This window comes from Clytia hemisphaerica, unplaced genomic scaffold (genome assembly GCF_902728285.1).
Source record: "Clytia hemisphaerica strain Z4C2 unplaced genomic scaffold, Clytia hemisphaerica genome assembly, whole genome shotgun sequence".
In the NCBI taxonomy this organism is placed as follows: Eukaryota; Metazoa; Cnidaria; class Hydrozoa; order Leptothecata; family Clytiidae; genus Clytia; species Clytia hemisphaerica.
In genome coordinates this window covers 543,380-571,279 of record NW_027103430.1, presented here as the reverse complement: position 1 = coordinate 571,279, position 27,900 = coordinate 543,380, and the positions used below count along the sequence as shown (strand labels likewise).

Genomic DNA, 27,900 nt, shown 5'->3' with positions numbered 1-27,900 from the left:
ATTAAAAATTAAAAAATACATTGATAATTATGACAATGGAGACTGGCAAAGAGAAATCGTCGAAAAGTCAGCTGAAGCAAAAACAGCGTAATGCGAAGAAATATCATAAGAAAGCAACCAATCTATTGAAAGAGTTCGAGGGCCTAAATATAACGTCCACGCCCTCGGTTTGTTTGTTCATCGGCAATGGCGGTATGTTGTGTGGTCAAACACGAGAAAATCTGTTGGAACTTTTCACGTCTTACGGAGTTGTGGCTGATCTGGTAATGTTACCGAAGAAATCCTTTGCGTTGGTACAAATGCAGTCGATCGTTTGCGCTGAAAAAGCTGTCAATGCACTCGAAGGTCACATTCTAAACAATTGTGATAACGTGAAACAACCAACAAGCGTTCCCCTTTACTTCCAGTATTTAGATACACCTGACTTGCACTTCTTGAGAAAGAGTGCTGAGAACGAGAGCTATCCAGACGAAGATGTAGGTGAAGGGCTGATTGAGGGATTGGAGATCTATCGAGAATTCATTGATGAAGAATATGAAAAAGACTTATTCGATTTCTTTCACCGGCAATGTTGTGACCAAGAAGGTAAAATCAAACGTGATTCAGATTCTGCTAAATCTACTCTCATTTCACTCATATTTGTCGTGTTGTTTTTCAAGTTTGATTTTTTGTCCAAGCAACCCTTAAATCACCATGCTCTTATCTGAGCTTATACTTTTGAAAAACCACGTCTATAATTTGTAGAATCGACGGATATTGATTTGATTGGTACATTTTTGCTTATTATTTCAACTTTTTACGTTTTAAATTTTCTTTTCTTCCAGCCGGTGAAAATGTGCTTAAACATCGCAGTGTTTTGCATTACGGCTATAAATTCCTTTATGGAAGCAACAATATTGATAAAGAGAAACCGATGGATGAAGGGATACCACGAATCTGCCAACAATTACTGGACAAGATGCTGACTGATGGTCTCATACACGAAATTCCTGATCAACTCACCATAAACCAATATCGACCTGGACAAGGTCTATTTTTGCAATAGATGAGAATGTTTTATGTTATTGTATTTAACAAAGAATCAAGAGTTTCTGATGAATACATGTTCAATATTATATCAGTAGTAATTGCCAGTTTTGAGGTTTTGACGAACGGTCTCGCTTTATGTTTTGTAGATATCCTTGATATCCGATAAGGTAAAAAGATTTGGCTGCAGACATATACAATTCCGTGACGGATTGACTTTTAACAAAACATGTTCATTTCTTCAGGTATTCCGGCACATGTGGACACCCATTCCGCCTTCGAAGATGGAATATTTTCGCTCACACTAAATTCACTGGTAAATTATCGTTTTTTTCACATATCCCTTTGTTTTGCTTATCAACCTGAATATTCCTCTCTTTAGAAAAGTTGTGATATCTTGCCATGTTGAACCCAGTTGATTCCCCAAAACAAGTTTTTAGTGTACATAGTTATTTCCCGAGGGACCTTTTCGAGACACTTGAATGCCATGCGTTAGCCTACTTATAAATTATATTATACCGTATTATTTATATATATATATAGGTTTGGTTGGACGCACAAAATATTTTACTTTATTCATCTTATTATACCTTATGATTTCATTTCACGTTCAGGTAGCGATGGACTTTACAAATCCAGAAGGACGAACGAAGTCAGTTTTTCTTGCACGGCGAAGTTTGCTTGCAATGAAAGGAGAGTCCAGATATTTGTGGTCTCATGGGTAAGAGAATGACCAAAAACGAGATTTCTTTGTAGTTATGTTATACTTTGTTATTTCATATCGTGTATTTCTTCTTATTCTAAGAAAGGTTTTCTACGCTATTGTCTCAAGGTCATTATTTTGAATTTGGGCTGGTTGTTTTATAAACCTTGAAAAGATATTTGATGTGCTTTGACTTCTTACCTCATAGAATAACACCTCGGAAGCACGATATTGTATTTTGTAAAGATCCTACCCAAAATACCGAAGATGAAAACGCAAAACATTTAACGATGCGCGAACGTGGTATACGGATATCATTGACGTTCCGCAAAATATTACGCGGTGAATGTCGATGTGCGTTTCCAACAAAATGCGATTCGCAGAACGATGACGTCACCAAGAAAACATGGCCTGTACCTTTGTCTCAAAATGAGGCTAGTTCCCTCGAAGATGAACTTGTTTACAAGGTTTATGACGAAATCGCAGAACATTTTAGTGACACGCGTCATTCCCCTTGGCCACGTGTCAAGAAGTTTTTGTGTAATTTACCGAACGGAAGTATCGTAGCAGATGTTGGGTGTGGTAATGGGAAATATTTGGGCGTCAATAACCAGTTGATGATGATGGGATCGGATCGAAGTGTGAACTTGGCAAGCATTTGCGAAGAACGAGGACATCAAATCATGGTGTCCGATTGCTTGACTTTACCATACAGGTCAGTAAAATATTGTCCTGTAGAAAGGGTACTACTACCTTAGCAAAGTTAACCACGATGAATGGTTTGTTAGGGTTTGGCACCTTTTTCGCCAGTCTTTTGTTTCCTATGTGTTGGAATGGAAGCTAGTACTAGCGAGACACAGAATTAGTCTATAGCAAAGAGTAGGTACGAATTACCGTCAAGTATAAAAACAGCTTTTTCCGTCAATCAGCGCAAAATCAGTTCATCAATAAATTGTAGAATACTTTGCTTTGACTATTGTGATTTCAAGAATGAACTACCTATTTCTTTCAGGTCATCTTGTTTCGATGGTTGTATTTGCATCGCGGTCATTCATCACCTGTCTACAGAGCAACGTCGATTGGAAGCTATACAAGAGCTTGTTCGAATCACACGCGTCGGAGGCTTAATCCTTGTCTACGTATGGGCACTCGAGCAAGATACCGAGGAAGAAAATGAAGGTGTCTTATTAGGTACTGACGGAACAAAAATATTAAACCCTAGCTATTCTATTGATAATGAAAAACTAGAAGCTCTAGATTTAGAGACAAATAAATATTCTGATTCAAAGGAATCGAACGATAAACAATACATCCAAGTAGCAGAAGGTCGAAATACTTTTCAACAGCAAGATTTATTAGTGCCCTGGCATTTGAAGAATATTAACCCTTCCCAAGAGGAACACGTCTTTCATCGTTTTTACCATGTCTTCAAAAGAGGTGAACTGGAGACATTGTGCCGTCAACTCCCCAACGTTGAAGTGAGAGATTTGTACTTGGACTGTGGAAATTGGTGTATTGTTTTACAAAAGGTATCTTCTTGATCCGCAGCAATCTTGTTTTGTTTTTGAGGTGGAAATACCGGAATGATGTGTAACCGGAATGGGTTCTTCCAGAAAAAATATGGGGCGTAGAATATAACATTTTTTGGAAATTTACGCGAAGCTTCTGATTGGTCAAGCGCTGAAACTCTATTGTAATGTCACGTGACCTAGGTAGGATTTCCTACCTAACCACGACACATTTTTCAGTCAAAGCACGACATCTAGCGCTTCGGGCTTTATAAATCTATGGTCTTTTACCCCCCGAACAAGCATGATTTGACCCAGGTCAGTGTACTAGAAGGCGGCATGTATGTGTACTACAAGGTATTTTTCAAAACTTGTCACCCACCCACCCCTGAAGTACCCCCATTTACTACTGGGTACTACCTGGAAAAAATCGGAAAATCGGGTAAACATTTTTCCAAAAATCGGGAAATCGGGAAAACTTTTTTCGGAAATTCGGAAACACCCACCCACCCCAGGATACATGCCACCTTCTGGTACACTGACCCCCCTGTTTGACCCCCTGGAGAAAATTACCCCCAAGCAGAGCAAGGACCCCCCGGAGAATTATTCCCCCCATCTAACATTTTCAGGAAAAGCCCAATACGGGGGAAGTAAATAACGTTTAATTTTAACCGATCGGCTTCGAGCTGTTTTATCTTTGATTTTCGGAAGTTTAAGTGAGTCATTTTCCTTGCAGACTAGGTAATTTCTATTTTTAGAGTTAAAACGCTGACTTACTACGTTTTAACTGTTCTACTGTGAATAATAGTGAGGTTAAGTATCGATAGATAAATCACGACGACGGACGAATTTTCTCTAGCCTTCATTCAACCCACGGCACTTTTTTACAGGCTGATCGGAAAGCAAGCTAGACTTATCCCGTGTATTATATCCGCTTTGCTTCTAGAACGGAAAATCAATCGGAAATTCGTTCTGGAAGCAAAGTTGATTTCATTACGGGGTAAGTCTAGCATGGCACGAATGAAGGCTAGAGAAAATTCGTACGTCGTCGTGATTTATCTATCGATACTTAACCTTACTAATATGTATTCTGTAGACCAAAATTCTCAAAAGTCTTATATACTAGTGTGGAAATTCAGTTGTTCCTACCATTTTCCCCAGAAACACGTTATGTTATATTTTTTGTAAGTCAAGTCATTTTGTATTTTTTTGTAATTTTGATCAAAGAGCAACTTCAGAAATTGGGTATTTTAATATGAAAAAAGACACAAGATAATTTTTGAAGACTTCAAAATCGTTCTTTGTTATTTTTAACACTTTAGAAATGTTTCAAAATGGTCAATAATCGTTTCATAATATACAAAAAAATCAGTTTTTTCTACTCAAAAACTTCTAGCTACTCCAGTAGTAGCAAAATATCTAAAACGTATAAATTTCTCAAACATCGTGATTCAAATCGTTCAAAATTTGATATAAACGTCATCATTAGATTAATGTAAGACTAATTTATCTCGTCATTTGAAAGCTCAAAACTCTGCTATCTTCTTAGCATATATGCACATCCTCGCTTGTACATCAGCTTTCTCTCCCTCCACCTCTGTTGACTGTTTCTCTTTAACTCCCTCTCGGTGTTCATACTAAAGGAACTCTTTTGACGTCAGCAGTAAAGAGACAATCAAACATGCTAAGATCACAGATGGCACCATCTTCAAGATTCTTGAATCGTCTGAAAAAGAAAATGAAGAATTGTTTAATCCATTTCTCTCTAGACTTGATTGGTGTAGCCGAAAGACCAAAAATCGAAGTTCAAGGTTAGTCTTTTCAGTTATTAGCTATTTTTTTCAGATATTAGAATATTGTGCCTAAGATTGTGTTGATGAGATTCTTGTCACTACATTACAGTCAGGACCATTGAGTTTCGAACCAAAAGCTAGAGGCGAGTCTTCAACTTATCTCGGGCAAGCAAAAGTTTTGTCTTGAAATTTGTGCTGCATTTCAGATGACGGATTGAACCTACCACTTTTTTTTGTTTTCGTGCTTTACACAATTTTTTAATTCTGCTGGGAAATGTTATTTCCAAACCACTATTTGTATGTATGAAACCATGTGGGCCGCGCAACATATGTAGGAAATAAGTGGCTTCAAATCTTACTACGTTGGAGATTCGACTCTAGCCTTCGCCTAAACGTTATTGGTTTGGACAGCGACAATAGATCGTTCAAGAATTCAGAATGCAAAAGAAAGAAGCTTAAATTAGGTCTTATTAAGAATCAAAAATATGCGTACGCATCTAGATTTTCTAAGGAAGTAATATGAAATTGAAAATAATGAAACATGGAAGGGAATAAATGAACTGAAGTGTGAAGACACTTACTTGTTGGGATGACTTGAATTGTAGTATGTGCTTCTCCCTTGACGCCACCGCCGTTGATAGGGATGACGGTGAATTTGTAGACGACGTCAACATTGACATCCAACGGAAGTGATAGTGACGTCTCTTTTGTTGTGACGTTCTTACACTCTTGTAATAAATCTTGACCGACCTGTCAATTAGAAGGAGAGTCAGATTAAGTAGTAGTCATCCTCACTTTGATATTTTAAACATTTTTAAAGTTCTTTTTTCATTTCTGAAGAAGTCTGGTGGTAATGTTGTCAGCTTGAAGCAAAGTCTAATACTCATTTTAAATTCTCATTGAATGCCTGTTAAGGTTAAGACCTTGTAAACTTTTCCAAAGCGGTAGACTCCTATTTAAGTCAGCCTTAGTAAGGAAGAAAAAGACCTTCTCACCTTTTGTTGTGGACAATATTTGACTTCATATTGCAGTTCACCGATGACTTCCGTTTCAGCCGCCTTCATACCATCATCTCTCGGTAAATCCCATCTCAACACGACCTCGTTTTCATTGTTTCGATCTACCTTGGTGTTCAGTACACGTGATGGAGGCTCTGTCAAAGAGAACAGATTATTGAAAACTCTCATTCGTTACTTATACGTTCCTTTATTCGTTCATTAGATTTATACTCATTGGCAAAGATTTACCATCTACTCTTACAGATCGGAAAAGATGAAGCTATCTTTTTTTTCAATTAGGCATTTAAAAATACATGTGTCCAATCCAACGGTTGAAAGTGAATGTTACTGCGTGACTACAATTTTCATGATACTCACGGTGCAATGTTTTCTATAGACACACGCTATTTGTGGCTTTAGTGGTGAAATTTTGGCAAGAGTGAAATTGTTTGAAGTTAGCTATTACTTAAATTAAACCAGGGTGTTTCCGTAGTAAACATTACTTCATGAGTATCAAAAATGAGATAAGATGAGAGTGTAATCTCGAAGTTAAAGTTAGAGTGATCTACTCACCCATTCGTCTAGTTTTGCATTTCAAAACATTGGTAGCATCACTGATAGCAAAGTCATTCATAGCTTCAACAATGAACGTGTACTCCTGGTTCGAACGCAAGCCGTTCTCAACGATACGATTAACGTTGGTTGGTAAGACGTAGTTGTCGCCGTAAGACGAGAAGACGTGAATGATATATTTATTGGCGCGCTCGTCTGGTGACCATTGTAACTCGACGGCGTTGTGAGTACATCGAACGACTTTGGCTTCTTGTGGTGTGCTCGGACGCTCTGATGAATGAAAATGAAACTAAATTGAACTTTTCATTCGTAAAACATTTGGTAAATCTGTCTTTGCTGTTCAAGGGCAAGCACTAAAAATCCCTAGGATGTTGATTGATTGATTCACATCGAATCAAAATGTTGGTAAAGTTTGTCTTTGTTAGTTTTTTCCGTAAAGTAAAGCAGTTAGCTCAAGTTTTTAACTACAGTTGACACTCTCTAATTCGATGTTCAAAGGGAATTGGATTTTCATCGAATAAGAGAGCGTATCAAATAGTAGAGTTTCGTTTATGAGAATTTCTGAGAGTTTGACGGTGGCTTTCAATAGTATCAAGTTATGTAGCGTGTCAAATAGTAGAACGTCGAATTAGAGAGAGTCAACTAGACCTTCGACTGAGAATAATATTTATTTCAAAGAGCTCGCTTACCACACCGATAAAGTTTGCATTGTTCATGAGATGTTTTACCACACAATGTTGTGGAGATACATTTCTCTTGGTTTGGACATTTCAATTGTTTGGATGCTTCGATCAAATTGTTCGAACACTCTTGTCCTATGAAGAAAAGAAAAGATTGCTCATTAAAAATTCTATCCATTTCTATTCCACGCTACTATTTTTATGTTGAGATTGAGTAGATAAAAGGGGCGAGGACCCTTTTCGATTATTTTGATTTGGTCCATCCAACCAGTTCTCAATGAAAGAAGCACGAAAAGCGAGTAATCGAACCTAGACCCCCCTCCCCCATAGTTTATGAAACAGATGCTTTAGACCACTAGGCAATTGTTTGAACCCTTAAGCATTATTAGTACTTTCATAGATTTCATTAAACTCACCAGCTAAATGAATGACCCCAACTTTCATTTTCTGTGGCTGTCCTTGTTTTCTATTCGAAGCTCTGCAAAAATATTCCGCTGCATCCGTGAAAGTTACGCTAGAGAGCGTCAATGTGTATGTAACCGTATCCCCGTCTTCAGTCACCGTCACCTCCACACGAGGGTTGGTGTTGTTCAGTAGTTCGCCGAGACGTGTAAAGGTGACGTTAGCACGTGGGAATGACGATACGGCGCATTCAATGATGAACGGTGTCTGTTTCGTTTCGTTGGTACGGATGTTCATGACAGGAATCGTAGCACTCTCTTTGATCGTCAAATCTGGAAAAAGAAAAATAAGTAATATTAGTTGGAGGCCAACCCTTGAATCCGTAGCCGGGCGTAACCTCATGTGGAATTTGAAACTTGTTATGGCCAAAAAAAGTGACGTTGCAGGCAAAACTCTTCACCCCAAAAATGAATGCACTAACTAGTTCTTTTTGCAAAACAATTTTCAATGCTTCAATCTCACTTTTTGGTAAAAAGGTGGTAAGCACTTAATGTGTCGGTGTTATTGTTTTTTACTTTTCCAACATTTTTCAAAAAGCTTTCTGCACGTTCAGTACGGTGAAACAATCAATGAAGCCTTTTTGAAGGTTTGTGGAAATGTTTAAGTTTTCAACTTAGTAAACCGCACAACTGTTGTGACTCTTGTGTATCGAACGGCAAGTTATACAGTTCGTTTATTTTGATTTTCAGTGCAGTGTACAGCCTACAACTTCAGCTCAGGCAAAAGAAAACAAGATCACCCATACTTACAAGGTGAATCTCTTTGAATGATGACACTATCACTGCTCAAAATGCTTCCCTCCCCATCTCGAACTTCACATCGATATGCTCCACTCGCCTCAGGCCCCTTTCCCAATTCATGCTGAAATTGGTGCTCATTCTTCGTGTTATTGAAAGTCTCCTTTGATAAGGCTTCGTTTCCTTTGTACCATGATAGTTTGAAGGATTTGTTGATGGGGAGGCCTTTAACGTTGCATACTAATCGCTGATTGGTTGATTGTTGGAGTGATATAATGCTCATTGTTTTGTTTGTTTCTGCCGTCACGTTGGCTGTGAAAAAGAAAATGCTCATTATTTCATTCGTTCAATATGTTCTTACTCCATAAGCAGTACTACTGAGTACTGGCTAAAGCGTCCGCGCGGGGTAAATTTTTCGGCCGATATGCGTGCGCAGTATATAATTTTGACGTCATCTGGGATAAAAGAATCGCGCGCAAAATGAAAATAAAACCATTACTTTTCTAGTCTAGTGCTACGCTGAAAATATAACGTTTGAATACCTTTTTCAGAATAACCTCAAGATGAAAATTAATCTCAAGAAAAATTCATTCTGCGCGAAAAAATAATCGACGGAAAACCGGCTTTAGGCTGTTTTATAAAAAAGAAAAAAATCTCTCCTGACAAAGGTAGGGTTTATGCTGAAGCCAATTTTCCGGTTTCGAGTTTTTGAAAAAAAATTTACGCTTACCTTTGGGCATTGCTTTACATGTGTTGAGTAACACCAAAAAGAAAATCGAACTCAAAAACTCCATTGTTCTTCTTCTTAATAAATCCAAAAAGATGTAATACTCAAAAATAAATACGACACAATCCTGTTGTTTTATTGAAAATGAAAAAAAATTACGACTCAAATCGGTTGGTTTGCATCAAACATGAAATTCGTTGTAACATAAGACTTGAAGCTGACGAATCGATGCTTGTGCAAAACTGATCACAAATTTGATCATCCCTTCATTTTTATAACGTAATGAAATTCTTCGGGAACTGAATTCCTTCAACACCATATAAAGTCATTCCATTGTTCGTACCTCTCAATCGGAAAATAACATGTTTTTCAATTCTTTAAAACAATTTCGCAATGAAAAAATGTAACCCTACCATGCGGTCTGTTCCCGTGCTTTAATTTATTTATTACTTTTTGCATAATTCATGCATTTTGTTATAGATGGCATTGAATGACTTTTTATGATTCATACAAAACGGTCATTCTTTCGAAATCAGGTCAATTTGGCCGAAACTGGAATGTTGGTATTGAATTATTTAGGCTTTCGAACATTAGTCAAATGTTTCTATTTATTAGAAGTGTCATAAACTTGAGTAGGATGAGATTTAGTTCAATACCAACCTTTGCGTTCATATTGTCTATATTCTCCACAGAACTGAGATTCCCAACCTGAGTAAACAATGCAGACGCAACACAGTCTAGCAGCAGTCCATTTGGATAGTCGAATAACTGTGCACTTAGTTCAATTCTTGCCTTTTAGATAGTTTTTATGAAGATCGAAATGAAAAATAAAGAGCAGCAAACCTTAGCTATGTAGGTATAGCGTAATGTATAGCGTATACTATGCTTTTCAGGCTTTTTCAACAGCTTTTAGCTTGGATCTTAGACTTTGTCTCGTGGACGATTCCACTATTGGAAACTTTTTAGAAGAGAGAAGCATTTGTAAACACATTAAAAACTTGCAATTAAGACATTGCCTCGCGTAGTGTACGATTCTGCAAATCATGATCCAGTTTAGAGAGTATGGCAAGGTTGCACTCGAGAAAAATTCGGAAATACCAAGTTCCGCACTGGAAGAACGCACCTGATATATTTTGGTCTAGACAAGGTGCACCTATACCTCGAAAATTCGCCCATAAAGGCAAAAAAATTGCTAAAATTAGCTGCACTTGAGGAAAAAATATCTGAACTGTGCACTTGAGGTTAAAAAACCGTCTGAACTTGTACCTGAAAACCTCTAATTTTGCGACTTTCTCCGAGTTGTGCATCGAGATCTCGAGCAAACGTTCCACACTCTGCAAACTGGAATGATGCATAATTATACACACATACATTATAGTACAGGTCTCATGAATATAGATTCTACTACTGTGATTTTCCAGGACTTTATCATTAATCATTGTTTTACAAATGTAGGGAGTGCATAATATAGCAGGAATTAGACAAATTGGAAGTTTTTCGTGGCTTTGGGTCGCGAGAATACGTTAGCAAAACCTGAATCTCGTGATCCAAGCCACGATAAACTTCCAATACGAAAATATTACTGGGTCGATAAACTCAAACTAATACAGACATTCTACGTTACTCAGCATGCCCTAGTAGATATTTTTTCTTTTGCAAATTTTCGTATCTTGTTTTGCAAAATTAGCTGGGTGAGGTGTATAACATATTATATCGAGTATTATTTATATGGATATTGAATAGTTGATATTTCTTTTCAAACCGCAAGTAATCATGATGGTGGTTTCAATTTGAATGAACAATCAACCCTCCTAAATGAGCAATGATCTTTTTTGAGGATGTTTCACTGGATACTGTTCTTTACGTAACGGACAACAACTCTAAAAATGTTATTGTTGGTTATGAATTTCTTTCATATGACGTACCCCGAATTTGACCTATTCCTTTTTTCGATCGTGCTCAAAGAAACATTTCTAAAAAAGTTCCCCTCAAGATCACTAAAAATGGGAATAATTTAGGAAGCGGGATAAATTTGAAAATGGTGGTTATTCCAAGGCGGAGTAAGCAGTGGCGGAGGTGTTTACAGTGTTTCCCGTAAACCACCCTGACGCCCCGACTCGGCGCATATATATTTTGCCACGTTTACTGACTCTCCTCTAACGGACGATAGCATCGTCTACCCTCAAGGATTTTACTTGCATTTGAATAAATCAACCCTGTGTCGCCAGTGCATCCTTATCAAACTCATGCTCAAGTTTCATTGGCTGAAAATCGGAGACAGGGGTGTACCACAAATTATATTCTTACTAACAATCGAAGCATCCTCTCCAAATAAGGTAAATATATGTTTTAGGAGTTTCTATCGTCTGTAGTAAAGCATCTTGGTTTATTTACTGAAACGAAATTTATCTAGGAGGAGCAAATGAGAAGACAGATGCTCCTCAAAACCAGCTTTTTGATAAAGTTTTTCTCCTTCTGCCATCTTGATCCGTTGATATTTGTTTTATTTTCCAAGCTTTTTTCAAAAGGATTCTGCGAGGGTCTTACGCAAAAAAGGGCAAAGCTGAGTTTCTATCGTCTGAATGGTTCATCACTATCGCTATGTTTTTCTACATCACCAAGAAGGCTTTACGGATGATATTGTCTAGTTGTTATTTTGGTGCTTGAAAAATAATTTCACTTCAGAAATTCTCTTAGTGATCACGTAAGACGCCATCTACAAGATTGAAGAAATATTCGAAGAACTTATTCTATCGTTTTGTAAAACATAACAAATACTTATGTTTGTATAAATTGATTATTAATTTACGCTCTCTTTCGTAAAACATAGTCACGCACATTTTTCGACGACGTGAGCGAGACTTAAGAAATAGTTTTCCACTAAATGTATGCTCTAGCATGCTAGATGACTACTTCAGACATGAGCAAAATAAATAATGTTAGTGACGAAATGTAGTTTTATGCAAACTGATATCATCTCGTATTAGTAAAACCTCCAATTAACGGGCACTCTAATAGGACAATTCTATTTTCCCCGGCTATTTCCTAGTCAAATCCTCATAAAAAAAACTCCAAAAGGCGGGCACTCAATTAACGGACCCTCCAATTAGCCGACAAAGTTTTTTGGCACGAAATGGCCGAAACCCTGCTTTTCCTCTTTCCGCGGACATTGACGGTCAGACTAGTCGGACACCTCCAAATAGCGGACACTAACTCTATTCTCCGAATAGTGTCCGCTAGTTGGAGGTTCCATTGATGATAACAAAATATTACTGTATTACATAGATTATAAACGGCTCCAGTCTGTGAGAAGCGGAGAGATTTAAGGTGTTTCATCGGAACAGTAAGAAAACTGAGAAAATATACCAAAAATCTCATTTACTCTTAGATTTTGATGTTGAATAGATATAAAAGCAAATTTATAATAGGCTTAAAGTTGCACAAAGGTTCTGATATAAACTGTTATACATGTTATCATCGGCTCAATCACTACAACCATCCATTTCTGTGTGGAGTAAATTCTTTGTAATGCTTTCGAAATTTCTAATCTCTAAATATCTTAAAGGAATAAAATAAAGTATCTAAGATGTGCATTAAAAACTGAACTATAATTTGTTAATCCCTACAGATATTCATCGGCCGAGTATCCAAAAGCTTTAAAATCAGCTTCATAAATTTTATACAGCTTCATTGTCACATTTCTCGGTAATTGTGAAAAATATTGCTTCATCAAAGTGGGTAATTTATTCTTGTATTTATCCGTTGCTTTGGCGGGAAATTTGACTCGATTATACCAACCAATCTCTTTTAGAACCGTCTCCGAGTCTTCGATAAGTGAGTCCATTGAGCCAATATAATCATACTTCACACGACAAGGGTGGCATAAATTATGCATCGTGTCCCAATGCTCGTTTACAAATTCTCGTTTCGTATGAACTCGGATAACATAATCGGCGAATTCTCGGAAAGTGACGTTCTTCCCGGCTTTGTACTCGGCTTCCGTAAGGTTCTTACGGAACAGACGTAAAACACGTGAGCCGTACACACGTTGGTACTGTTCGTTGTAGGGATCTTGAAACTTATTTCTGTATGCTGATAAAACCCTTTCAAAGGGGTGCCGTATGAACAAGAAAGAATAATACAAATTTCGACGCCACTCGATTTCAGTTAAATTCGTTTTCTCAAAAGTATTGAACTTTAAATAATGAACTTTTTCTTTACCCTTGATATCTAAAGGAGTTTCATAATTCCCATCCATCACTTGGAACACCTTTTTCCAATTAGTGCAAGCCACTTTTGGGATATAACAATATAGAGCGGACGCTTTGTCGCTATATATGAAATGGAAATCTCGGATTTTGAACTTTTCCGTCCGTAATCTTCGATTGTTTTGGCAAAACTCTTTCAAATGTTGTTGACGCTGGAGTTGTGTTTGGCGATTCTGATCGATAACTGGTGCTGGTGTGTCTGTAGCTATGTTTTCATCTGTCACAGGTTCAGCTGTTGTTTTGGCTTCAGTCGTTGGGACAGTTTTTCTTGTGGTTTTTGTTGTTTTTAGACGTCGTTCAGAATGAGTGTCTGGAAGATCAAACTCTCTTGGAACCTGATAAGAAAATTTTGATATGAGTTCGGGAATTTAAATAATTTGGATCAGACTAGCTTAAAATGGTAATAAGTGTTTGTCGAAACGAGCTTAAAACTTCGGGATAGCGGGCTTGGCTGAGATTTTTTACACTGTGCACTTCTTAGGACAAATTTCCACAATAATCTTTCATTATAACCTCGACTGCTGCGTAGTTTGTACTAAATAGAAACAGCTTTTAAATAAAAGTTGAAATTGGGAACGCTGATACAAATCAAGAATTTACCTTTTCCCGCCTATCTCCTTGTTGTATCACAACTGGAACTGAAATGAAAGCAATGAAGACATCGGTGGTCATTTTCAAATGTAAAAGCCCTTTAATGACGTGCGTATTTTTTAAGGTTCGACCTATTTGTCAGGAAAAAAGAAGGTTCGACCTATTTACCAGATGTCGGCATATGCCAACATGAGCGACAAGAGAATTTACCATCACATTTAACTTTATTTTCTGAAATACATACAAATGCCGACATCGGTAGTTACTTAAAGGGCTAGTGTGCTAGTTTGACGTAAGCACTAAATTTGCTCTTCAAATCCTATTTCATTTTATTCTTTTGGCCGAAATACAGAAACTCATTTCCCACTCGGATTAACCTCGAACCCAGTCCCTCGCTGTCCGCTTTTTTTATGATTTAATGATTCGCACAAATGTCCATCAGTAAGATCAAAAAGAGGTGCAACTGGTTCTAAATACAGATTGAACTTGGACTTGAATTTGTGTCGATATGAGACATGGCTGTTTCAAAGTAATAGGGGTAGATACACATTTTCAGCCAGTGGGGGTAAAAATAACAGACTCAGGCCCTTTAAGTGGTTCTGAAACGAAAATTGTCTTTTCCCTCTTTTCTAAGATCTCTCTGGTACAGTCTAAAAAAACACCGACAGAGTTGTATGTTCAATGAGAAAGCCTCACGCATCAATCAACACTTTTAAAAGATTATTTAATAAACGAAATCTTATTCTTGTAAACATTCTTTTAAGAAAAAAATAAGAGAGAGAGCTAATTGGTTTATGCTCAAAAGAACGAAAGAAGTGCGTCTTCTTTATAAATTTGATTACTGGCTTATTGCGTAAGAATCTACTTGTCAATCAACCATTTTTAACAAACAGGTTTACCCATTGGCCTGTACCTTCCTTTTTTTGAGTATTTTCTTGGAGAAACTATGTTTTTCCTACATTCCGCGCGATACAAAATTGGAAATTCGTGATTTTTATTTTCCAAGGCAGTAGGGAGGAGAGCAAGTATATTGAAAGTACCTCTGTAGTGGAGGGTTTCATTGTGCAATATAGTTAAAATACGGCTTGAACTTTGAACTCAAGTGAAAATACTGAAGTTTTGGTAATTCTTTCTTGCATAGAGAAAAGACTACAAATATATCTTTCACTATTGAGGTAGTTTCGAATAGCCACCTGCTTGAAGTACTCGTGTACAAAAGTTGAGGTGAAAAGCTCAACACCGTATCCCGCGGAGGCGCCATTTTATGTATTTTTTAGCGATTTTTTCCACATTAATGAAGTTCTATGTAAATTTTTCACCGACTTGATGGGTATCATTGTAACCATATTAAAATTCTATCTTTTCTCGTCATGAAGTTGAAAAACAATTTTGAAAATAATTTTTTTTGAAAGAGTAATGATGTTTCAAAAATGGTTAGTAGAATCAACTTTTTTTCCGAAAAGAAATCCACTTAAAGGGCCTGAGGACGATGGGAATTGATATTCCCATATTTTTTTATAGCTGGGGATTTGAATTCTATTGTTTTCAAGCCAGAAAATTCAGTGGGAATGGAAAAAATAGCATAATATACCAATTGATTATTTTCAGCGGATGCCAATATTAGAGAACAATTCTCCACCCGGGATGATATTTTGGCCAATTTTTCCAGTGACAAGGGGTCCCAGTAGGTCCGTGAGAAGGGGGTGTGTAGATCAAAAGAACATTCTCCTACCTTGTTGTATAGTACACCTTGCTTCACTTCTGACCATCGACAATCCTTCTAATGCCAACAAAACAATCACCCCACCGAGAAGCACCAAGAAAAGTCTCTGTAATTTAGAGTTTCCTCCTCCATGGTGATCTAGCATTTTTCTCACTGTCTCTCACCGCTATGTGTATTCTCGTCAAACTCTATAATATGAAAATAAAAGGATAACATAAAAGGGGTTTCGGTGTTTCACTGATGGGTGAGCCTCATAGGGTGGCCTTTATCATTGGACATAAAATTGTATGAAAACAATCTAGAGACCGGCGGTAGGCGAATTCAAAGTTCTATTACAAAGAATAGGGCGCAAAACACTCAAATCTTTCCCTAAAAATGGGAACACAATAAAAGATTTGAGGTGGAAAAAAATCTAGCCACAAGATAAAATAGCTGATCGTTAAGAGAGAGACATGGTTGTAAAATGGCTTATCGATGTTGCCTTTTATAAAGAAATCCCAATATATTTTTATCATCTGTGGCTCCTCAAGAAAACCAGGGTACTTTTTCACTGTTAAAAATACCTGCCTGTCTTAATGATATTTTGAAGAGAAGCGTGGATAAAGTAATTTTGGTTTGAATCTAAACATATTTTGATATAGTACGTACGCACTAAAATGTCGAAAATCGAGTACCCCCCCCCCTGCAAATGGCTATACCCCCTCTGGTTAGTACGTTAGTACGTACTTTTTCATTCACCCCCCCCCCTCAGTTGAAGAAAATATCGAATTCAAATCGTTTGGTTCGGACCTTTATTTCATACATGAAACTCAATGTTTATCAAGAAACTTTTTCTTTTCCTTGATACCCCTCCCCTCCCCCTGTACGCAAACATACGCTTTTGAGAAGACTCCCCCCCTTAGTGCGTACGTACTATGTGGACGGCCCCATACTAATATTTACATCCAAATGTCTCGCGACTAATGAAAACCTCGAAATGAAAAAGCCATCATTTTGAATGCAACCGACGCCTCGTTTGGAAACCATTACCAAGATCACTATATCCTTTAAGTCTTTAAGTATAATTTTGACAATAGAGTAAACTTCTAATAAAGTCCTCTGGGAATCGATCACCATAGCAATATTTTCAAAAGGAGGCAAGCGTTTCTCGTGACGCATAAAAATGGCTGAGCAGTAAGCATAATGCATTTGTTTTATGCAACTTCATCAACAAAAACGATGACTTAAGTTCGACCTAAAGGATATCTCAATACACGAAACCCAAACATACTTTCTAAATAAACGCACTAGAACATACAACTGAATGAATTACGATAAGACTTTCTACAACATCTGGAGCAAAATACAACATAGTTATGATGTGAAATCTCTTAATTTGTAAAAACTTTCTACGTTTCTACATCTACAAAACTCTGTTACTTTAAATCCGAAATGACACATGATATGGTAAATCAAAAAAGTTCAACAACGATGGAGTGTTTAAATTAACCAAATAAGGTACCATAAAAACGTTATTTTGAGAAATCTCCTTCGTTTTCTCGATGTAATGTCAAGTTTGTTTATTGATGTCATTTTATGTTTTGACAAATAATATCGATAAACTTTATGTATATACGGAAATGGTGAGTAAGACCGTTAGACCTTCAAGCTCCCTGATTGAGCTGCACTTTAAAAGCTAAATTAAAATACTAGAATGGTTAGAATTCTGTTATCTGTAAACAACCCGATATCTACAGACACTCGTCGCTTTGTACCGTATTTTGTATAAGATTCCCATTTCCGCACTAAGATTCTTGTCACTTTTCCGGAATCTTTCCGCTATTTTTCCCGGGATAACCGGCATGAGATTGGAAAGGATTTGTTTCTAAAGGTATTGAAAATCTTGTACTTATTCACGAAACTGCCTAACGTTCCGAAACTCATTTTTCAACTACCTGGTCTTCTTCCGCTAGAAAAGTGGCAAAGGAATCTTACACAGGAAAAAAATTTCGATTTCCAAGGTTGGAAATTTCAAGTTTTCTTAGTTGGAAAAAAGATAAAATCCAATGAAAAATCCAACCTGGAAATGTGGGACATACTCCAAGGTTGGAAATTTTGCATTTTCCATTGCTTGAAATTTTCATAAATCCAGGTTGAAAAAAGCCAAAATCCAAATTTAACAAGGTTGGAATTTTTTTAAATTCAGTTGGAAAAAAGCCAAAATCCAAGCTAAACAAGGTTGGAATTTTCGAAAATTCAGGTTGAAAAAAGCCAAAATCCAAAAAGTGATGGCAGAGATGTGGAAAAAGAGATCTTAAACAAGGGTTTTTGTTTTTGTGAACAGTCACTCGCTAGCCTAGGCTCGATGGCTCCCGGTCAATCTCTCGTTATTGTTCGCACAGAAACGTGGTTGATCTTAGATCACTCACACAGCTCAGCAGGGCACTATTTGAAACTATGACACAAGTACCCTATGTGCTTCACTGTGCAAACTCACTGCGATTGACCGAGGCCGCTCCAAAGGGACGCCTCACCTGACGGAAACTTACAGCTTGACTGCTCACATTATAGCCTAATATGTAGGTTAGCTATACATCAAAACAGTTTTGAGCGAAAAATCGCTTGTGGTTTTCTCAAAAAACATGCGCAGAAAATGGTTAAAAAAACGTAATTTCCACATGGATTTTTACCGTTTTCCAAACTGTTTGGAGAAACACAAATTTCCAATCCAAAAAGTCTAGTTTTCCAAGGAAGAGTCTCAATTTCACAAAAATGTAATATCCACATGGATTTTTAACGTTTTCTAAACTGTTTGGGAGAAACACAAATTTCCGACCCAAAAAGTCTAGTTTTTCAACCCGAGGTATCAAATTTACAAAAATATGTATTTTCACATCGATTTTTGACCTTTTTTTCAATAGACCTTTTTTCAAAGAGGACGTCCTGTTGAATAATTATGTAGTCCAACCATAAAAACAATGATAGAGCCATACATAATTACTGTATCATACATATTGTAATAATTATGCATGGTTTTATCATTGTTTTTCTGCTGGACTACATAATTATTCAACAGGGTGGCCTCTTTGAAAAAAGGTCTATTCCCAAACTGTTTGGAAAATAAAAATTTCCCACCCAAAAAGTCATGTTTACCAACCAGCCTTGGAAAATTGTCATTTCTACATGGGTTTTTTTCACTTGACTTTTCAAGGGCATTGGTTTATTCTACAAAACCTATGGGTAATTTACGTTTTCCAAATCAGCTTAAGGTAATCGCTCAAATTTCCAACCTTCAAATATAAAACCAAAATTTCCAACCCAAAAATATTGAATTTCCAACCTTGAAATTTTTTTCCTGTGTTAGTGCGGAGATGGAAATCTTATAATACAAAACGACAGTATTACTATGCTACGTTATACGTGAAATATACACTCTGGTACAGAATAAAAATTCTGGTTCAAAAGCAAAGAACAAAACTTACATTTAAAATCCAGCATCATCAACATCAGCATAAAGACATAACATACAAAACAAGATAAACTTATTGACAACCATCTAATACTTATTAAAAAGTTTTTATCATTACATCTCACTTGATTCATCAGTGCAAAAACTATTAATTGGATTTCAAATTAACAATGATATACCCTGGAGGGTTTTTGAGTAGGATGGCAACAAAAGAAAAAAGACTTTCAATAAGGATGATTCTTATTTTAAACTAACTACACTACTAAACACTACAGTCTTGATTGGGACCCCAGCCCCACTGGAAAATTTTGTTAAAATTTCGTCCCCGGTAGGAAAAAAACCAGAATTTTAGTCGCACTTGTAAATTGACTCTGATTTCATCCCCACTCGAAATTAAATGTTTAAAAATTGCACTACAAAACCACCCCATCTTGAAACAATGTAATTTGTATCCCCATTGAGATTTCAATAGTTCCACCGGGGCTGTGAGACCCCTGTCTCACAGCCCGGTCGAACTATTGAAGAAAAGAAAAGAAAAATAAATTACCTCAGTTAACATGGTGTCAGAACGTCTTAACTTCATTTCCTAGTATATTTCTGGGATTCCTCGCTCTTTTAACCCGGGGGGGGGGGTACTTAGGCAAAATGGGTGCCGGGTATGTGCGAGCCATAAGGGTACCTTTTCTCATTCCTCAAAAGTCTCTCAAAGGGGTACAAATTCAAAAGTTAGTCTCTGAAAGGGTCCCAAAATCACAAAAATCAAAAATTTCTCTCTCAAAGGGTCACGATTTCCAAGAATTTTGACCAAAATTTGGTGAAAATCAAACCAAAATTTGGAAAAAATGGACCTAAATTTAGGAAAAAGTCTCTCAAAGGGTCCCAAAATCACCAAAATTTTGTCTCTCAAAGGGTCAATTTTCGATTTTCGGCACGGACATACCCGACACCTCGCAAACCTAGTACCCCCGGGTCTTTTAACGGCCACTTTTCAGGAGAGCAGCTGTTTACTAGGTATAAACCATTGAGCTTAGTGCCCCAAAAGTGGCTACAGCACCTGACCCCGAGAATATAGGTTTCTCATTTTTTAGCATTGTAGCCCTAATGATAGTTCAACTTCAAAAAAAGTTGTTTGAGGGCATACTGTTGCATACTACTCATTATTGCTAGGCATTAAATAATAATTCTTTGATTAAATTTTAGCTTAAATTAATTTTTTTGATATGTTAATCTGAATCGAAGTTGATTTGATACTATCCGACTTATAGAATTTTTATCCCCATTGGGACTTTAGTAAGAAAATTTTGTCCGTTGTGGGAAATGGTTCCAGCGGGGCTGTGAGGCAGGGGTGTTGTTACATTATTCACATATTTCAGCACAAAATTTTAAACCTACAAAATAAAAACAACATTCTTGTCTCTTCTTTTCGTCCTTCTTTTACTTTTCCTCATTTGTAGCACCATAGTTGGAATGATAACATCTGAATTTCTGTTATTCTATCTCTGTCGTATTTGACTATTTGTTGATCAAGAAATCAGTAATGTAGCATCTTTAATGGTAAATTTTATTGGTTTGTCGTTAATAATTACTTCTCAGTGCGTTTTAGACATTAATGATATGCTCTTGATAATACACTTGCATTATAAAATCAATGTAACGGAAAAATCAACACTAAGAAATTGAAACAAGCACAAAATGGCTGGGCTGAAAGAACTCAAAAATTAATGAGGTGCCTCGAAATGCCTTCGCAATATTTCAGTGAAATCTCTTTAGAAATCAATGATACTACATCAAGATAACACTGTGAAAATTTCAAGCCAGCACCTTCAAAATTTATCATTTAAACTGACAGGAAAGTTGTCATCTTGAATATAGTTCTTATAATTTCAATTTTAGCGAAAAACGATGCTTCCACAAAATACCCCTAAAAAATGTCCGAAATTAGTTCAAGTGTTCTATTGGGTACAGATTCAAGAATATCTAGCAACAAAAAAACTTTTTGTGAAGGAAAATAAGAGAAAAATTTCAAAAACTATCTACCAATAACAAACTGATCATCTTGATGTTCTTATAAAGCTCGGAGACAGAGATGGAACAGCAATTAACTGAAAAGACAATGTGGTACATATTCCAGCCGCGGCTTTCTTATACTATGGTAGCACGATGAAATTAATATCTTTGTTAAATCTTTGTCAGAATATATTTCTAAAGCATAAATTTCACTTAGAGAACAAAGATTTCCGGTGAATACTGAAATTCCATTCTCCAACAACCGAATCTTTCCACCTACATTCTGGGGGTTAAAAAGCGAAAAAATCTTGAGAATAACAAAAAGCTCTTTAGAAATTGTTTTGGCACAAAATACTTCTAAAATTTGCTGTTATAATTAATCAAATTGAAAAAATATCAACATTTTACTATTACTAGATTTAAAGTCATAAAACCAAACCTACATTCTGGGGTTATAAATTAACCTATCTATCAAAAGTAATGAAACTAACCCCTGGGAAAGGATTTTGGGACTTCAAAATTTCGTTGAAAACACTCAATGGTTTTTAAAATTCAAATCTACATCTTTCAGGTCTGATTCAAATTTCACCTACATTCTCGGGGTCAGCAGGTGTTGTAGAGATAACACTCTTGAACTGAAAAAGAAGCCATTTTTTTTTCCTATCCGAAACACGTGACTTGCGTGGTTTTTACACAAATGCTGGATTGAAACTTCGTACCGTATAAAAGTTCGTTCCGTACTTACTGCTAACTTACCAAAAGTTCACTCAACATTCGAGCGAAAGATGAAATTTTCGAATAATTTGAATAACAAACTGCTTGCGAAAAGCTGGCTGCAAAAGTCTTTCGTGGATTATGTACAAGTTTAGTTATGGTTTATTCCAAAGTGGCTGTACAGCAACACTATCCGAGTTTTTGTCATTTTGGTGCGTCGGTTGTTTGTTTAGCGAACTTTTGGATAGTTAGCCGTAAGTACGATATGCTGCGTGAAAATAGCGAAAAATACTATATCCAGCCGTCATTCTAAAAGCGGCGGTATTAAGGCTCCACTTTTTCTTATTCGAGAAAGGGTGAAGATTCCAATCTGGGTTAGATTGGGCTCTTAGCTCAATAGTATAAATGCCTGGGCAACTGGCTACAGCTTCTGAGCTGACCTACTTATAATCAATTTTTCAACCAACCAGTTTCTTGGTCTTTTCCGCTGTAGATTATTCAACTTCCTATTACAAAGATGACTAAATACGCATGGGCTGCATTCCAAACACTGAAAGGAATACCAGCAGAGGATATTTCCTCTTATCGTCCACCCCGGGGGGGGGGGGGTACTAGGGCAAAATGGGTTACGGGGATGCTCCGCTGGTCAGGGTACCTTTTTCAACCTCCACGAGTCCCAGGTAGGGTCGCAAAAACACCAAAATAGAAAAATCAGTCCCTCGTAGGGTGCCTTTTTTGGAAAATTTAGGGAAAAAGTAGAAAATTTTGGAATTTTGGAAAATTAAAATGCTTTCCTGCCCCGGGGGGGTACTTAGGCAAAATGGGTGCCGGGTATGTGCGAGCCATAAGGGTACCTTTTTTTCTCATTCCTCAAAAGTCTCTCAAAGGGGTACAAATTCAAAAGTAAGTCTCTGAAAGGGTCCCAAAATCACGAAAATCAAAAATTTCTCTCTCAAAGGGTCACGATTTCCAAAAATTTTGACCAAAATTTGGTGACAATAAAACCAAAATTTGAAAAAAATGGACCAAAATTTTGGAAAAAGTCTCTCAAAGGGTCCCAAAATCACCAAAATTTTGTCTCTCAAAGGGTCAATTTTCGCTTTTCGGCTCGGACATACCCGTCACCTCGCAAACCTAGTACCCACCCCCCCCGGGTTTCCTGCTCATTGGTGAACGATAAACCATATATTCGACGTGAAAAATCGGATATCGAAATTATTCAATCTCGTTTTAATGATATTCGACTCAGCTTCGCTTCGTCGAATATCATCAAGCTCGACTGAATAATTTTCGATATCCGATTTTTCTTGTCGAATATCTGCTTAATATACATCCCCATATAAAGTTAGACGTTAAACAAAAGCCTTGTCTCAGAAACCAGTGCTTAACAACGCAAACCAAATTTAAAAATTGAAGCCTTTCTTATATATCACTGTATATCCTGTAAAATATTATTCATTGGCAATATTAGCAACATCTGAGATTTTGCTGTTAAGTTACTGTAACTTTCCTATTGAAACTTACTCATAACAAACGGGTGTTCATGAAAAATTCAAGATGAAAATCCTCTTTACTTTCTTCAAAAACGATTCATTTCCCCCAAAGAATTCTGCCTAAAGTCTGCATTATTTATAGAGTGCATTGATGGTTTACCTTCATTCTTCGGAAACTCTTCTTAGTTTCACTTTAGTTTTACTTTAGTTTCGGCTCAATTCAAAAGTCTGGTAGAATCATCTATAAAATAGACTGAGATCAGATTGTGATTGTTTTCATCACACCACGCTGAAGCTCTAAAGGGATATGTGAAAACATAACAATCTGACGAATATGCAATCTCGAAATCGTAAGGACTGCGTTCGTCTAATAGGACTAGGAATGACAACAAAGTTGCGTCATTGTGTTTATGAATAGGGCGCTGCATCATTTTTTGACTTTCTGGCGTGCAACAAGATTCTTGTTGTAGAATTTTCCGCGGGGGGACTATTTTCCTCAGATGTTTAATTTTCAAGTGTCGTCAGAGGCTTACCGTGTGCGTAAGAAAATTATAAACAGCTGTTATAGAGTCTGTCTCAAAATAATTTGCAGCTGGAGACAAAAAAACAGCCTTTTGTCGATCAACCAGCAATAAACTTTGTTTGATATCTTTTGATTAAATGAATATTTTTGAAAAATTTTTTCACAGTGATGATGATCTAAGATTGAAGAGTCACTCCTGTGAAAATTGTAATTATACCACATTTCTACAAAAAGTTGATTTTTTTCTTCTTCATTTTTCATTTTCATTTTCCTTTTTTTTCTCAATTTTTTTACTTGATAATATTACACTCACGAATATCTTTTAAACCAGCACAAAATCGCAACTTGATTCAATTGCAATAGTTTTTTGTACCTTTTTCTAGTCACATTTCCAGTACAAACAAGATTTTTAAAAAGTAAAATTTGGTGTGTTCCATCATTCTGAGTCCATTAGCTCTCTTAAAATGGTCCAAGACAATCTAAAGTCCAGTCATCATCCAGTTTTCCACTTTCAACCCAGGCTCCAGAAAGTCACCAAAATGGATATGGATCTAAAACATCCTTTAGCTTTAGCACTTCAATAGGTCTCTAATGAATTTATTATCCTTGGATAATTAAGTTTCATGTACTGAAATTTTACAGCAATTCGATAGAAATTAGAAATGTACGATTTCCTAGCTTTTTTAGATATATTTTGAATCTATTAAAGTTGGGAGTCCTATAAAGTTATGGTAATTGGAAATTTCTTTCAGGAAATAACACAATATCACTAAAAAGGGAATAATTAAAGAGGCGTGATAAATTTGAAAAGCTCAGAGTTCAAAGAACGGGGTGGAGTAAACAGCGACGGGGAAGTTTACTGTGTGTATTTCAATTTCTACCACTGCAATTTTTCCGTCTACCGCCCATTACGGCTGTAAATTCTGTGCATGTTTTCCCGTACGTTTACTATCCCTCTAACGGACGATAGCATCGTCTAGGAAAAAAGTCTTAGGTGGTCCTGACCTCTTGTTCCTCTGCGTCATAAATCATCCACTAATGAAACAGTATGTCAAAGTTAATGCGATGCATCCATTATCACTGGTTAAGATCTTCGAAGTAATTACATTTCTCTAATCTGTTATCATCTGCAGTCATTATATGAAAAGAGAGAGACTTTCTATCAGAGCATGATGAGTGCATTGCGGTAATGCAAAGCGAAAGAGAGCACGCACACATGTAGAGAAGGAAATTTGATAAGATATACGGGGTATTACGAATACCAAAAAAGTATCAAGACAGAATTTACTCTGACAGAATTTTCATTTATGTTGTAAGCCATGACAGGAAAGCAAGCAACAACAATTCGTTCTTTGAGTATTCGTTTTCTATGGCAGTTCATTCTATTTGTCATTTGTGTGTTGGGTATATCAGGGTTATTGTATGTTGTGGATAAGGATAATACTAGTTTCAAACCTGTCCGGATGAAGGGGCAATATATTGAGAATCGCCGTGTTCGAATGGTGAACAAACTCATGAACCGTACCGCAGTGTCCGCCGTCCAACATTTCGGACAAAAACACGAGTTGAAGTTTTCTGAGATTCATGACTTTGTGACGAATATGACTCGAGCTTTTTATTTTGGTGTTTTGAAACCGGACATGCAAGAGACATATACTATTTACCGAATGCCAAGACGTGGCATGAATTTTGTGCAGGCTTTTGTTTTGACGTATTCCACACTGACTACTGTTGGTAAGACTGTTAACTTCTTCAGTACTGTGAGAAAGTAAAATTTAAGGACTTTTTCAAAACCACGATACGTCAATTTCAAATGCAATTTTCTCGGCTATTGGCTGAAGTAAAAATGGGTCATTTTTCGTTGAAAAGTTCTTTTCAAGGTCTCTCTTTTTTTGAATTATGTCCTGAATCAAAATAACTGGCGGCCGAAAGAGTCTTTCATAAAGGAAGGAAATTTAGCTGGTTAGTACTGAAAGAGTCAAAGTAGTTGAAAGCACTTGTTTTGATAGAACGTGATTATTTTTAATCTTCAATGGGAGAACATGAGTTAGCTCACGAGTGAAGGTAGAGAGTTTCTATCACCATATTTCCCTAACACCCTGACTGGAAGTACTTGGGATTCGAACACAGACCATTGCAGTGTAAAGTCTGTGATCCAAACCTTCACACTACCAATCGGAAGAATGTTAGTGAGACACAGTGATAGCCTTATCCAGATGGTGAGTGAATGTATACCGAGTCTATCCTTAGCTTAGTATGTCATGAGGTTAGTAAAGCTCAAATTGCAGATGTAGAACGACAAACTCGGTATAAGATTGGTAGTGTGTAGGTTTCGATCACAGACTTGTGCCACAATGGACTGTGTTCGAATCCCAAGCACTTCCAGACATGGTGTTAGGGAAATCATAGAGGTATAAAGAAAGACAGGAGATGAATTTGTCGGTAATTGGTCGTTAAAGTCTTTTGATTTCTTTTATGTAATAAATCAAAAGAAATTCTAGGCTCGCCCGACGAAATACGACTTTTTAGTAGAACTCAAGTCTGTTCTGAACATTCTTACTATCAGCATCGAAGATTTCTAGCCTTCTAATATACGAGAATAAAACAAAATTTAGCTCCACGAAATAAGTTTGCGTTCAATTTTGGCATCCATTAAATTTTATTTTGAAAATATATTTTCTCTAGCCAGAAAATAAAAAGTTCTTTACAAGCACACACAATTTCAGACCCAATTTGTAGACAAAAAGTCGCTGGAGAATTTTGGAGGAAAGTATTAAGCAATAGGGTTCACCTTGAAGAAAATGTTGATCGAAAAATCTTGTCATTTGATGAAGGATTGCAAATTTTACAGGCCCTTTTTAGTCCAAATATTTTCTTACACCAATGTCAGAAACAATGAATCTCGTCTCATCTTATTTCCAACACTTAAGTTAGCCAATAAGATTTCACCTATCAACAAAAGAGCTCATTAAAAATGCACGATATATGAGATTATGAGCATGCATACCTCGTAATTTTTTTAATCGTAGGGCGAGCATGGTTACAATAGCATACTTCTCCTGTTTCTTTATACCTCCATGGATAAATATGGTGATAGACTCTATACCTTCACTGGTATATCACTCTTCTCTCAAACCAGCTGATAATCGAAGTTTTGATTGACGTCAAATGAGCTAACTAAACCTCAATTTTTTTTTTATCACCATATATAAAATGGTATAAGTAAAAAACTTATAGACAATTTAATATATCAAATTGCAGATGTAGAACGATAAACTCGGTATGATAATAATAATAACAATAATCGAATTTTCGATTGACGTCAAATGAGCTTAACCCTTCGTGCGCGCTGTTTTTTTGAAAAAGTTAAAATTTTTCTAATTATTTTTTTGAAACTCAAAACTTTAAAGTGCCGTAAGAGCTTGTAGCTTTTGATTTAGAAGATGGTTTGGTACCACTAGAAAGCTATTTATATACTCTTGCTAAAAGCATTCGGTTTATGCCCCTTTAAATCAAGTGGTCAGGAGTTATGGCCTCAAGTCTGAGACTCATTATTTTGGCTTGTTTTGGACGCATACACGCGTCCCTCGTGGTCTAAAGGTTAATAAAGCTCAAATTGTAGATGTAGAACGATTAACTCGGTATACATGAATTAGCTCAGTGAGTATTCTCCCTGGAATTAAAAATAGTTTTAGATCCTTTTATTTTCCGATGATATTGATGTTCTTGGAACAATGGCTAAGTATAATTTTACTAACATGTACTGTATTTTACTTTTTCTCTCCGAAGGCTGGGGTCACCATTTACCAGTAACAGACGGTGCCAAAATACTCACCATGTTGACTGCTATCTTCGGTATTCCGCTTACCTTCATCATGATCTTATCCGGCTCCACACTCATCACACGCCTCGCTAAAGAAGCTGAA

At 36.6% G+C, this 27,900-nt stretch overlaps 3 protein-coding genes across 4 annotated transcripts; 1 reads left to right on the top strand and 2 right to left on the bottom strand.

Annotated features, from left to right (window-relative positions):
- Positions 1-27,847, top strand: LOC136797989 (alkylated DNA repair protein alkB homolog 8-like). Of its 2 annotated transcripts, XM_067054578.1 has the most exons (8): positions 1-585; positions 825-1,028; positions 1,272-1,342; positions 1,641-1,747; positions 1,938-2,444; positions 2,742-3,258; positions 5,007-5,048; positions 27,764-27,847. In XM_067054578.1, the coding sequence occupies exons 1-7, from the start codon at positions 30-32 to the stop codon at positions 5,010-5,012; spliced, it is 1,968 nt and encodes a 655-aa protein (XP_066910679.1). In that variant the 5' UTR covers positions 1-29; the 3' UTR covers positions 5,013-5,048; positions 27,764-27,847. The 2 variants fall into 2 exon arrangements, with proteins under 2 accessions (XP_066910679.1, XP_066910678.1); XM_067054577.1 differs by lacking the exons at positions 5,007-5,048; positions 27,764-27,847 and having other exon boundaries at positions 2,742-3,343.
- On the bottom strand, positions 4,535-9,548 carry LOC136797991 (neural cell adhesion molecule L1-like). Its single transcript, XM_067054579.1, has 8 exons — positions 9,211-9,548; positions 8,493-8,792; positions 7,698-8,015; positions 7,291-7,416; positions 6,602-6,871; positions 6,026-6,183; positions 5,612-5,780; positions 4,535-4,963 (listed from the first exon to the last, which is right to left on the bottom strand). The coding sequence occupies exons 1-8, from the start codon at positions 9,272-9,274 to the stop codon at positions 4,875-4,877; spliced, it is 1,494 nt and encodes a 497-aa protein (XP_066910680.1). The 5' UTR covers positions 9,275-9,548; the 3' UTR covers positions 4,535-4,874.
- Positions 12,710-15,979, bottom strand: LOC136797987 (carbohydrate sulfotransferase 11-like). The gene is made up of 3 exons (XM_067054575.1): positions 15,799-15,979; positions 14,076-14,113; positions 12,710-13,810 (listed from the first exon to the last, which is right to left on the bottom strand). The coding sequence occupies exons 1-3, from the start codon at positions 15,932-15,934 to the stop codon at positions 12,830-12,832; spliced, it is 1,155 nt and encodes a 384-aa protein (XP_066910676.1). The 5' UTR covers positions 15,935-15,979; the 3' UTR covers positions 12,710-12,829.
- Positions 27,848-27,900: the final 53 nt, after the last annotated feature.